Source organism: Lytechinus variegatus, chromosome 3 (genome assembly GCF_018143015.1).
Source record: "Lytechinus variegatus isolate NC3 chromosome 3, Lvar_3.0, whole genome shotgun sequence".
NCBI lineage: Eukaryota > Metazoa > Echinodermata > Echinoidea > Temnopleuroida > Toxopneustidae > Lytechinus > Lytechinus variegatus.
The window spans coordinates 5,705,523-5,718,961 of record NC_054742.1 but is presented as its reverse complement, the minus strand read 5'-3'; the positions used below and the strand labels follow the sequence as shown (position 1 = coordinate 5,718,961).

General features: G+C 39.4%; 1 protein-coding gene across 1 annotated transcript in view; it reads right to left on the bottom strand.

Annotated features, from left to right (window-relative positions):
- Positions 1-277: 277 nt before the first annotated feature.
- Positions 278-13,439, bottom strand: part of LOC121410067 (ectopic P granules protein 5 homolog) — a 135,966-nt gene continuing 122,804 nt past the window's right edge. The window contains exon 45 of the mRNA XM_041601921.1: positions 278-833. Within this exon, the coding sequence (XP_041457855.1) occupies positions 473-833 (361 nt within the window). The 3' untranslated portion in view covers positions 278-472. The remainder of the gene's footprint in view (positions 834-13,439) is intronic.

The window sequence follows — 13,439 nt, the reverse complement described above, 5'->3', positions numbered from 1 at the left end:
TGATATTGAAACCTCAAACAGTTCTTCACTTTTTGCGAAAATGTGATAGTTTCCAGGTATATATGGTATAACCCCTAGATATACATATATCTCTACAATATATAAATACACATAATTACATATTTTCGTATATGTTTTCGACAATAATGGCAATTCTTTGATTATGATACAAAAAGAAATAACGCTGAAAACTATGGACTTTTGCATGAAATTGGTTTGAAGACCACAACTATCCCATAATAGACATTAATAAAAACAAATACATTGCACTCTTTGGGCCGGTGTGACAATTAACATGAAAATGAAAGCAACTACACCTCACTTAAAAATAAAATTTGATTCAATATTCTTTTACTTACAATCAAACTTTGTTGACACCCCAAAAAAAAGAGTATAACTATAAATAAAAAAAATCTTACAATAACTGTTAATTTTAACAAAATGGCCACATTTATAGCCTAAAGTGGATAGTTCATGTACTAGATTGTGGCACTGTATTTCTTTGACATATAACATTAAGACAGGCTCTCTCAGGAAATAGAGTAGATGCTAGATAAGAAGTCAAGTATACACCATCGGGCAAACAATGATGGTCATCTATAATGAAGTTTCGTACATACTCTGTGATTGTCTTTAGATCTACGTAGCTCCTGTTCTCAAGTGTACTATCAAGAAGCTTCAAGGCCTGATGAATAGTCCCACTAGAGCCACGTGAAGTACGAGATGTGCTGGGGTACAACACTGCTCCTGGAGCATTGGCAACCATGCGGATACCTTCCTTTGGAAGTTGTGCCATGATAAACACTGCAAGGCTTCTTGCTGCTAGACGAAACCTTGTAAAAGAAATAAACATATTTGACGCAAATACATGTGACAATTTTAAAACCGTAACTGAAATCTAAATAATTACAAATAAGGCATAATAATTGACACAATCCTTATTAAACTGGAAGAGTGGTTTCGATTCGACCCCTCCCCTTGACAAATTTTGTAACTGCCACCGCACAAAATTATTTGAACCCACTGCACACCAACCGCGTAGCCAGGATTTCATTTTGGAGGGGGCGGTAAATGCACACAAAGCGTGCCAACACTTACAGAGCGCGCAAAGCGCGCTCCCTAGGGGGTGGGTGCAGGGAGGGGGAGTTTCCTCCTCCTGCGCGAAGCACGAAGCTTTTGGTGTTTCATAAATTAAAATGAAAAGGAGCCGTCTCTCTTGTCTCTATTTCAGCTCAAATTCAGTTGACTCATTGTGATTTTGAACATTGTTTTCATGAACCTTAATTTGTTTTCAAAAAGTGATTGTGAACGCACAAAAAAGGAATACATTGGAGGAAATTAAAATAATAATACCCTCATGCGGAAGCTAAAGCGTTTTATCAGTTTTTTGCCATGAAAAGGGTCCTGACTAAAGGGTCTTCTCAAAGATATATTGAATACTTCCCTTGGAAAGATCAGATTTGATTACAAACAATTTAGCGACAGTGCATATCTTTAACTCGCAAAACAGAGGAGAAGTGTATATATGCCGGGAGAAAGATATTCAGCCAAGCGCAGAGCAATGAAACTCTGAAATTTCAAAGGGCGGACGTTTCATCAAAATAATGCAGATACGTCTAATACCACCATCGGCTCTAATTAAAATGATTTTCTAAGATTATTGAACTTCTTTACGAGGAAATAGTGCGCAAAAAGTTGAAATTTCTGTGATTTATTGAAATCAAATTTAAAAAAAGAGGATTCCTAATTTCTTTGACTTATCCTGAAGTGCTTCATTTTTAATAATAAAGAAACTTAAGTGTCATTCAAAATTTCAAACTGAGTGTGCAAAACAGGGCAGGAGATGAATGTGAAGGCAAATGACATGAAGTTTAGGGACGAGAGCAAAAATATTACAGCATTCCCCCTGCAGGCTTCCCCTAAAGCACGCTCCAATTAAGAAGCCCATGCCCCCTGCAGGCGGTCATCACTTGCTCTTAAAAATAATCCGCCATGCCCCCTGCGTGCTGCCGCGTCTAATCTCTATAAATTAATCCACCATTCCCCCTGCAACCTAACACCGGATGTTCTAAATAATAATCCGCCATGCCCCCTGCGTGCTGCCGTGCAAAATCTTTCCAATTGAATCCACCGTTCCACCTGCAGCCTACCACCAGTTGCTCTTGAAAATAATCCACCATGCCCCCTGCGTGCTGCCGTGATAAATGTTAATCATTTGGGTGCGACGGGCTACGACGGGCTTCTACAGAAGCCGAGATTTGTTTGGTTTGATTCGATGGAGTTTTTTAACTTTTTTGAAATCTTTATGTACTAAAAGCTGTGCCACGTACTATTTCCTTTATAAACTTTTTTCAATAACAAAAATCCCGAAAATAGGAAATCATTTCGACTTTACCCGATTTTTACGTTGAAGTCAGACGGGGAAAATAAGTTTTATGACGAGTACGTACAGGCGCGCACTAGGCCAGGGGCCCGTTTCAGAAACGTTTTAACGCAAGCCAAAAAATCAATCACAAGTCCCAAATGCATGCTATTGATTGGTTGAAAATCGAGTTGCGCATGCTTTTTACAGTTGCGATGGATTGCAACTCTTTCTGCAATAGGCACCCGATCACGTAATTTGATCCATATCGTTGTTCTGAGAGTATATAGGCTAACATCTTTTCTGCAAGATCGTCACGTAATAAGCTATGCGTTTATTCACCACTTTCGTCTTATTATTTGTTTCATCAAGGAGATATATCTCTAGAATGATATCTATTTGTAATTGTATTTTCATAAAAACAAAAATCTTGTAGTGACGAGAGCAATGTCTTATACTTTGAGCTGATCTCGGTGCACTTTTGACCCCATCATCCCTCTTCTTCTCATTATTTTGAAGAAAAAAAAGAGAGAAAAGAAAGCAGTTTAGCACACCATTCATATGCTCTTTTCAAAAGGGAAACGTCCATGTAGTGCATGATATATCGGCATTACCAGAACAAAAGAATGTCTGGGCGGCCACTCAAACAAATTCCTTCCGAAAAGAGCAAGATACAGATGGTCAACGCCCCGAACAAAAGGACGATTAGTGTTTATCGGCAGGACGACCTGTTGAATGCTTTTCGAACTTAGCAATACAAAAAGCTTTTATGAATACTCTTTTTTATTTCGACCAACAACCAGTATCTCAAAAAAAAAAAACCTTGTTTCATTTCCGACAACACAGGTGCTTATGACAGTGAGTCATATTGCGTAAAAGCGCTTCCCCTGGGTGATAACAAGTATAAGGATGAAAAAAGAATCATTTAGGGCAATTCTAGAATAAAAAAATGCTCAGATGTCACGGAGAACGAGAGAGAATGAGAGACAGAGATATAAAGGGGGAATAGACCAGTGCGCTTTTGCTAAAATTCCATGAATATCTACTTAAACGAATAAAAACATGACTTTATTTGTTTGGTTATATCACTTTAAAAAACAAACACGTTTTGTTTGTCACAACTCTGTCCTCAGACCCTTGTCGGACTGATGACTTTTTATTATTACTCTTGTTTAACTCAGCCCCCACCCCCCCCCCCCCCCCCCGATGGAAATGTTCTGACCTACACTCTAATGTTGCTTGTTTGTCTCCTCTCTCCGATGTTCTGTTTGTAAAGCGGAAAAAAATAAGAATAACAATCATCCTGGCCAGTTTTTTCCCCGTTACGACCCCCCAAAAAATCGCATTTGGGCGCTTACCATGGTTAGTGTCCAAACGAAAATATTTTGGAAAAGAATTGTGTTATACAGGGACAGCCATGTTTTGTTTTTTTGTGCAGGGGTTGAGCTGTGGGACGGGGGTGAATCGAAAAAATCCCAATATTTCTAATTCATGTCATTTTACAGAATAAATTCATAACATGTTAGGTTTTAGAAGCTTGTCATCTCATTCTCCTTTTCTTTCCCAGATGAAAACTTGTGCATTGAAAAGTTGACAAAAACATAATCACTTCAAATAAAACCAATAATGAACTAAACGTTTCCTCTCCCGAAATGGAGGAAATAAAATAACATAGGAGGAGAAATTACGTTAAGGCATCCCCTGAAGAAAACATGTTTGTCTGGCGTGTCCCGACAGAACCCTCTTAATCCTACAATCTTTTACTCATTTGTGACCTACCACCCCCCCTCAAAAAAATATGTTGATACCGATCTAAATTTTATTGATGTTCCTACCTTTTAGCCAATTTCTTTCCCTTTTTAACCGACGAATAGCGTGGTAGAAAAGAATCATATGAAGAGCTCACTCGCAAAAGGGGTTAGGTCCATTTTTCATCAAATTTGATTTTTGGGCCTCAATATATAGATTTTTAGTAGTTCTATATTAAGATGATACCAAAGAAAAGTTGAAATTCCTATTCAAAAGTGATCCAAAATGGCAAAGAAAAATCACTTTTTTCAAAAGGAGCTAGGTCCATTCAAAATTTCAAACTGAGTGTGCAAAACAGAGCAGGAGATGAATGTGAAGGCAAATGACATGAAGTTTAGGGACGAGAGCAAAAATATTACAGCATTCCCCCTGCAGGCTTCCCCTAAAGCACGCTCCAATTAAGAAGCCCATGCCCCCTGCAGGCGGTCATCACTTGCTCTTAAAAATAATCCGCCATGCCCCCTGCGTGCTGCCGCGTCTAATCTCTATAAATTAATCCACCATTCCCCCTGCAACCTAACACCGGATGTTCTAAATAATAATCCGCCATGCCCCCTGCGTGCTGCCGTGCAAAATCTTTCCAATTGAATCCACCGTTCCACCTGCAGCCTACCACCAGTTGCTCTTGAAAATAATCCACCATGCCCCCTGCGTGCTGCCGTGATAAATGTTAATCATTTGGGTGCGACGGGCTACGACGGGCTTCTACAGAAGCCGAGATTTGTTTGGTTTGATTCGATGGAGTTTTTTAACTTTTTTGAAATCTTTATGTACTAAAAGCTGTGCCACGTACTATTTCCTTTATAAACTTTTTTCAATAACAAAAATCCCGAAAATAGGAAATCATTTCGACTTTACCCGATTTTTACGTTGAAGTCAGACGGGGAAAATAAGTTTTATGACGAGTACGTACAGGCGCGCACTAGGCCAGGGCCCGTTTCAGAAACGTTTTAACGCAAGCCAAAAAATCAATCACAAGTCCCAAATGCATGCTATTGATTGGTTGAAAATCGAGTTGCGCATGCTTTTTACAGTTGCGATGGATTGCAACTCTTTCTGCAATAGGCACCCGATCACGTAATTTGATCCATATCGTTGTTCTGAGAGTATATAGGCTAACATCTTTTCTGCAAGATCGTCACGTAATAAGCTATGCATTTATTCACCACTTTCGTCTTATTATTTGTTTCATCAAGGAGATATATCTCTAGAATGATATCTATTTGTAATTGTATTTTCATAAAAACAAAAATCTTGTAGTGACGAGAGCAATGTCTTATACTTTGAGCTGATCTCGGTGCACTTTTGACCCCATCATCCCTCTTCTTCTCATTATTTTGAAGAAAAAAAAGAGAGAAAAGAAAGCAGTTTAGCACACCATTCATATGCTCTTTTCAAAAGGGAAACGTCCATGTAGTGCATGATATATCGGCATTACCAGAACAAAAGAATGTCTGGGCGGCCACTCAAACAAATTCCTTCCGAAAAGAGCAAGATACAGATGGTCAACGCCCCGAACAAAAGGACGATTAGTGTTTATCGGCAGGACGACCTGTTGAATGCTTTTCGAACTTAGCAATACAAAAAGCTTTTATGAATACTCTTTTTTATTTCGACCAACAACCAGTATCTCAAAAAAAAAAAACCTTGTTTCATTTCCGACAACACAGGTGCTTATGACAGTGAGTCATATTGCGTAAAAGCGCTTCCCCTGGGTGATAACAAGTATAAGGATGAAAAAAGAATCATTTAGGGCAATTCTAGAATAAAAAAATGCTCAGATGTCACGGAGAACGAGAGAGAATGAGAGACAGAGATATAAAGGGGAATAGACCAGTGCGCTTTTGCTAAAATTCCATGAATATCTACTTAAACGAATAAAAACATGACTTTATTTGTTTGGTTATATCACTTTAAAAAACAAACACGTTTTGTTTGTCACAACTCTGTCCTCAGACCCTTGTCGGACTGATGACTTTTTATTATTACTCTTGTTTAACTCAGCCCCCCCACCCCCCCCCCCCCCCCCCCGATGGAAATGTTCTGACCTACACTCTAATGTTGCTTGTTTGTCTCCTCTCTCCGATGTTCTGTTTGTAAAGCGGAAAAAAATAAGAATAACAATCATCCTGGCCAGTTTTTTCCCCGTTACGACCCCCCAAAAAATCGCATTTGGGCGCTTACCATGGTTAGTGTCCAAACGAAAATATTTTGGAAAAGAATTGTGTTATACAGGGACAGCCATGTTTTGTTTTTTTGTGCAGGGGTTGAGCTGTGGGACGGGGGTGAATCGAAAAAATCCCAATATTTCTAATTCATGTCATTTTACAGAATAAATTCATAACATGTTAGGTTTTAGAAGCTTGTCATCTCATTCTCCTTTTCTTTCCCAGATGAAAACTTGTGCATTGAAAAGTTGACAAAAACATAATCACTTCAAATAAAACCAATAATGAACTAAACGTTTCCTCTCCCGAAATGGAGGAAATAAAATAACATAGGAGGAGAAATTACGTTAAGGCATCCCCTGAAGAAAACATGTTTGTCTGGCGTGTCCCGACAGAACCCTCTTAATCCTACAATCTTTTACTCATTTGTGACCTACCACCCCCCCTCAAAAAAATATGTTGATACCGATCTAAATTTTATTGATGTTCCTACCTTTTAGCCAATTTCTTTCCCTTTTTAACCGACGAATAGCGTGGTAGAAAAGAATCATATGAAGAGCTCACTCGCAAAAGGGGTTAGGTCCATTTTTCATCAAATTTGATTTTTGGGCCTCAATATATAGATTTTTAGTAGTTCTATATTAAGATGATACCAAAGAAAAGTTGAAATTCCTATTCAAAAGTGATCCAAAATGGCAAAGAAAAATCACTTTTTTCAAAAGGAGCTAGGTCCATTGTTCATAAATTTTATTGTTCTGTCTCAAAACCTCTAAATTTTTAGTCGCTCTGATGAAAACAAAGAAAATTTGAAACTGACATGCAAACATGAATAAAAGTGGCAAGGAAAAATCACTTCTTTAAAACCAAAATCGATTGGATTCATATCAGTTTAGTTGCAAATGGGGTTAGGTCCACGATAATGATTTTAAAAAAAATATATAGAAAAAATGAAGACTGGTAGATTTCTTTTATACCAAATTTTATGTTCGCATGATAGGGTAGTACATCATGACAATTTAGTTTCTCATAAGAATATTGCAGTAAGTGAGAATAAAAAACATGTTTTTTTCTCGGAATGGTCAAAAGTGGACATAACCCCTTTTGCAACTAAACTCGTTATATAGAAAAAAAAAACACCCACGCATTTTTTGTTTCCATTACTGCAAACAAACATTTGGGGCGCTTACCCTGGTTAGCATCAAAACCAAAATATCTGATTTTTTAATTAAACAAAAAACAGGGACCGCTGAGCCTTTTTTTTTAAATAGAGGGGTTGGGTTGAATGTGAGATCGAGGGAGAAGACCGGCCAACAAAAATCACAAATTTATACAGACTTCGACTTTTTCTTGTACGTGTTTGCTGAAGGGGGTGAGGACTGAAACTTTCTACCAACTCCGCCGTCTCTGAACTTTTAGACTGAACGATTAAAACGATAGAGACAAAAATGCATTCTAGCTATTTTGATTGTTGTTTTAATGATTTATTTATTATTTTAATTTGTCGAATGAAGATGCCGCTCACAAGAGTTCATATGGTGCAAAGCATACGGGAATGGTATAGCCTTAGTGGTAATTTATTCCAGAACCAATTAGAGCTTGGAGTGGACGAGAATATTATTACGTGTCTGTAGTATGTTCATGATATTATTTATTGATTATTATACAGTGTAGAAATGGAGAAATATATACTCTTTTTATTAATTCAGTGTTTTCTGACACTCTCGATCTTGAAAAAGACATCCCTTTTGCGCATGGTTTCCAGTCGTCAATGAAAGTCCCCCACTCCCCCCCCGAACAATGAGCTGACTTGTACACAACATTAACATATAACAAAACAAAATAAAGCGAAAATACCTTAGCACTTATGAGCAATTATATACAACATCACATGATTGCCAGATGCGAGAATATAATGGGGGAAAAATGAGTCACTTCATCTCCCCCCCCTCTCTCTGTCTCTTTTAAGGAGGCCCGAAATACCATGCGTCTTTTTGTGGAAGAAATGCGTCCGGGATTGGGGATTAGCTTTGAATGCATTTTACTTTGACACCATGCCGACTGCGCACTGAACGGGGTAATTACCTATTAGTGGGCGTCCAAGCTGGCTGCGTCCGGCATAGGGGATTATCTTGAAAATGCGCCATGATCTGACCCCATGCCGCCTGCATGCTGAATGGGGTTGTAGAGAGGCCCATGCTGGCTGCATCCGGCATGGGGGATTAAATTGAATATCGCATGGCTTTGACCCCATGCTGCCTGCGTGCTGAACGGGGCAATTGATTAGTAACAACCGTTCATGCTGGCTGCATCCGGCATGGGGGATTAATTCTGATTACCGGTACCCCATGCCTCTAGCGTTCACCCCATGCCCCCCGCAGGCTTCACGCTTTTTTGCTCTGTTCCCTTAATAGAATTTGATAAAAAAAAAAATATTGTACTTCTTTATTTAATACGACGCAAATTTTAGGAACCTGTTTGCCCCAGAATTATGGTTGTTTGGTAATGAGCTGAAAAGCAGGAGAAGTTGACTTTATGGAGGTGGCGGCAGAAATTGATATCAAATTTTACCCGCCCGGAGCCGACCCGACCAGATGTTGCGCGATCAATTTAAAAAAAGATAACTTCATATACTTTGGCGTAGCTTTACTCTAATTCCATGCCCTAATGGATACATTTGAACTTTAACCGGTAAGAAACACATATACCTGAGGTGGAAAAACAGGGTTAGAGAAAGGGTGGGGGAAACAATGGAGAATCGCAATATTGTCATTTAACTGCGCACAGCGCGAAAGAAAAATTCATATATAAATTTATAGCAAGAGTGATGGAGTTTCTATTTTAAGAAAAAAAATAATAAAAAGAAAAAAAACACAAAGCTACCTTTCCTCCCTTCCCTTTTTCTTTTCTCCTCTCTTTTTTCCCTTCTTATTTTTCCTTTTTTTTGGGGGGGCGACCGCCCCCACCGCCCCCCCTGGCTACGCGCCTGCTGCACACTGACGAGTCTTCCACACCAAATCTGCAGGGCTCGGTTCCAGATAACATTTTGTAAGTGGAAGTCGGACCAAAAATTGACATGACATGAAAATCAAGGAAATTAACATGGCCGGTTTGGAAATATAAAAATAGATCAAATAATAAATACAGAAAATTCTGATGAAATTAATTGGTGATCTGTCATATCTGAAAAACCACCTAATAATGGATTTACTAAAATGAATATAAAATCAAGAAATTAATGAAAATAATAAGACAACATTTATAGAGTCCATTGAAGGCTGTGATTGAGATTTATATGGTAGCCATTTTTTAAATCAAATTACAACATGCAGTTGTACGTTAATTTGTCTCCCTACCACAATAATGTTCTTAGAAAAAAGGTTAACAGCAAAAATTCACTACATTACACACACAAAATTGAAAAATTCTGTGTTGCAAATTTGGTTGATAAGACATCAGTTTTACATGTAGCTGCATAATAAGCATGTATTGTATGTTAACAAGAAATATTAATTAGTATTTATTTTGGTACACTATATAACAGGGATGCCACTAGGTGTCCTCCAAAAATACTGAAAGTTATCGCGGGCAGGGACAGTGTCCAAGATCAGTGGATTGGGGCATTGGCGACGGAAGCCCAAAAATTTAGGGGGGGTCCACTAAATTTTGAGATGGACACAGGTAAATTTTTTTTTTTTGGGGGGGGGGTATCCCCCACCTCAAAATTTAGGGGGGAGGGGCAAGTGGCTTCTTACCTTGTTCAAGTTGTTGTGATCGAAGACATTGAAGCCAAGGTTTGAAAAAACTGATAGTAGTTAGTTGTGTTTCTAAAGTAATAGAACGCTAGACTAGTAAAAGCTTCAGTCTCTGTATTTTGGTTGCTCTGCTGAACCGCGTTGGCTCCACTCACCAATACATAGACTGAAGAGTTGTTGGCCTGTACATACGACAATCAGCTAACCAAGTACCAGGTAGAACCGACCAGCGAAGCGGGCCGGACTTCACTGGGTTACGTATCGTATCAGCATGCAGCTATAACGTTAGATCCATCATTCGGCAGACCAATTTCTGGATCGTTTTTGGTACATAAAATGTCACATTATGAAAAAACAATCATATCCAAATTCACGAGAAAATATATAAAATTCAGAAACATCGTACCTTATACAGCAGTTACCGCTAATTCCTTTGAAATTATGATCAACACTTAGTCATCCTCGATCCTTTTGTTGGTCATTGTAAGTTGCCATCTTGGATGACATCATCATCTTTACAGACGTATTTACCAGTCACTATTATATTGCGATTCGTGCCGCTGCTTTGCGTTTGTCTATGTGCCTGCGATCGGAACTTGTCGCTCGCATTGATTGGCCAGGATATTGAGGATTCCAATCGAAAAGCCTTGATAAAAGCATAACTCAATGAACGTAGTGGGCAGTGCGTGCCTTTATAAATTATGTACTGTATAAAAGCAAGTATCTCTGGAAATATCTTTCACTCGGTCGATCGACATGCATCGCAATTAGAGGGACTTTCCAACTTTTTTTTAGTACACAGAAAACAGGAAAAGTCGGAAATACGGAAATAAGACGGACAACAGGGGAAAAAGACAGAATTCCGTATAAATACGGAAAAGTGGCATCTCTGATATAAGGTTATACTTCCCCTACAATGGCCATACGGTGAGTAAAGAACGGCCATTTTAACATTTTTGGAACCCGCTACATATAGGTGGTTTGAATAAAAACGAATAAAATCTTTTTTTTGACTGGCAGTACGGCCGCCATTGGGAAAATGTGACTGAGGTATAACTCCCCAGCCAAGCAGATGGGAAAAGTTTTGATATTTCACAATTGGCTACACAGAACCCAACTCTAGAGCAAAGTAGGGAGGCAGGAACGCTTGGGAGTTAAAATCCAGCTCTGATCTGTGCCCGAGAGTCCAGTTGGGGGCTATTATTTCTCAGAAATGCAGGAACGCCCAAATCATGTGAGTTAAAGCCTGGGAGTTGAATGGGGGCCATAAGTAGGTCCAGGTACCACAGGTTGAAAACCTTGGGAGATGAAGGTCCAATACCTTCCAACAGAACTAGCCGAAACTTCAGGTAAGGGCCCAAGAAATGGAGTGCAGGTCGCAAGTCAAGCCCCAAAAATTTGGATGCTCGGCTTGTGATGAACATGAGTACCAGGCAGGCTATGAGGCAGCTTAGCGGTTATAGCCCAAACCCTAGCCCTGAGAAAGATGCCCAGGCTCGACCCAACATCTCAGTCTGTAATTTAAGGAAGGCAAGAGGTGTGATGGCTCCCTCAGAGAGCTGAGAGACAACCTCAGCATATCCCTGGCTACTCTCAGTGGAGGAACAGTGGATGAATTGGCAGTGCTCATGTGCTAGAGAATGCTGACCTCAGTGGGTGCGACGGCATGGGTTAGAGTATGGCCAGAACGGCAAGCACCCAATAGGGCGTCGTGATCTGTGGCAGCGGTAGTGAACTAGGACGATGGCAATATCAGCCAGGTGTGATTTGCTAGCCCGCGGGGGGGGGGGGGGGGGGGTGTCAATGCTCTGCCTAGTGAAGGCTGCCTCCGAGGAGTTGTGGTTCTCTGCCTAGTGAGGTTTTCTGAGGAGTTGTGGTGCTCTGCCTAGTGATTAGTGAAGGCTTCCTCGGGGAAGTTGTAGTTCTCTGCCTAGTGAAGGCTGCTTCGGGGGAGTAGTGGTGCTCTGCCTAGCGAAAGCTTGTGGTGCTCTGCCTAGTGAAGGCTGCTTCGGGGGAGTAGTGGTGCTCTGCCTAGTGAAGACTTCCTCGGGGAGTTGTGGTGCTCTGCTTAGTGAAGGCTACTTCGGGGGAGTTGTGGTGCTCTGCCTAGATGCAAGGGTACAAAATTATGCTCCGCTCCCCAACCAGGTACCTAGTCATCACAATTTTGGTTTAAAAAATTTCACAAGACTTAAAAACTAAAAGTCGCAGTGTCCACCTAATACTTTAAACAAAAAATTGGTCATTATCTATATATAGATTTTTTTCTTCTTTTATTTATGACTAGCAGCAATTACCCACGGCAGCACAGGGGGTAGGAGTCATTTTTCTTTATCAAAGTGTGTGGGGGGAGGAGGGGGAGGGGGTGACAATCTTGTATGTACAGCTAGACTGCCTATTCACACTGAAAGCCAAGCAGTTTATTGATGAAATATATTTAGACAATTGATTCATAGCAGACTTCTCTTTCAATCTAGATAGGAGGTTCAATTAAGTTAAGCATCTTGGGTTGAACTGGAGGAAGAACTTCAATAATCATTACAGAGTGAAATCCAAATCTAACTATAAAATGGAAAAATGTATTAGAACACGGTGTATTCAGTAAGTAGTCAAGAGGCAATTATTGTGATATAGAAATGTTATGATTACATGTATTGGGTCAGAAATAAATATGTAAGTACATTGCACATGTACCTTACAATGTACATTAGACTGCGGTTGTTTGTACTTTTTAAATTAAAGGTTGCTCAATCATATATAAGTATGGCAGGATGTCAGGGTGATAAAATGAGTGAGACAGTCTGTAAAATCATTTTACCAAAGCTTGTTTATTACGATCACACTACATTAGTATTTTGTTAATCACACAGAAATAAAGTTTAACATATGAATTGGCGAACATAATACTAAAAATAGTTCATTTGGCCATGCGTTTTAAGTTGGGCCCGCAAATAGGTGGTATCGTTACATTTGCACGACAAGCACAGAAATAATTAATGGTATAAAACTTGAAATACATGTGCTACATGGGTATATTTGGTATCATATTAAAGGGAATCTTTATACCAATTACTTAAAAGAAAAAGAAATACTTGAGATTACTTCGTTAACCAGTAATTAGCAGTTATGTAACATCGATTGGCCATTTTTGCATGGTGGTAGACGAGGGGAGCATGACGAGGGGAGCATAAATTTTCATTTCATTAAAGGGGACTCCAGCCTTGGTCATGAAATGTAGTGTTGGAAAGGAGAAAAATAGATAAAACAGAATGGTGAAAGTTTGAAAGAAATCGGACCAGCAATAAGAAAGTTATGGCTGCTTTAAAATTGAAATCTCTATGATTATGT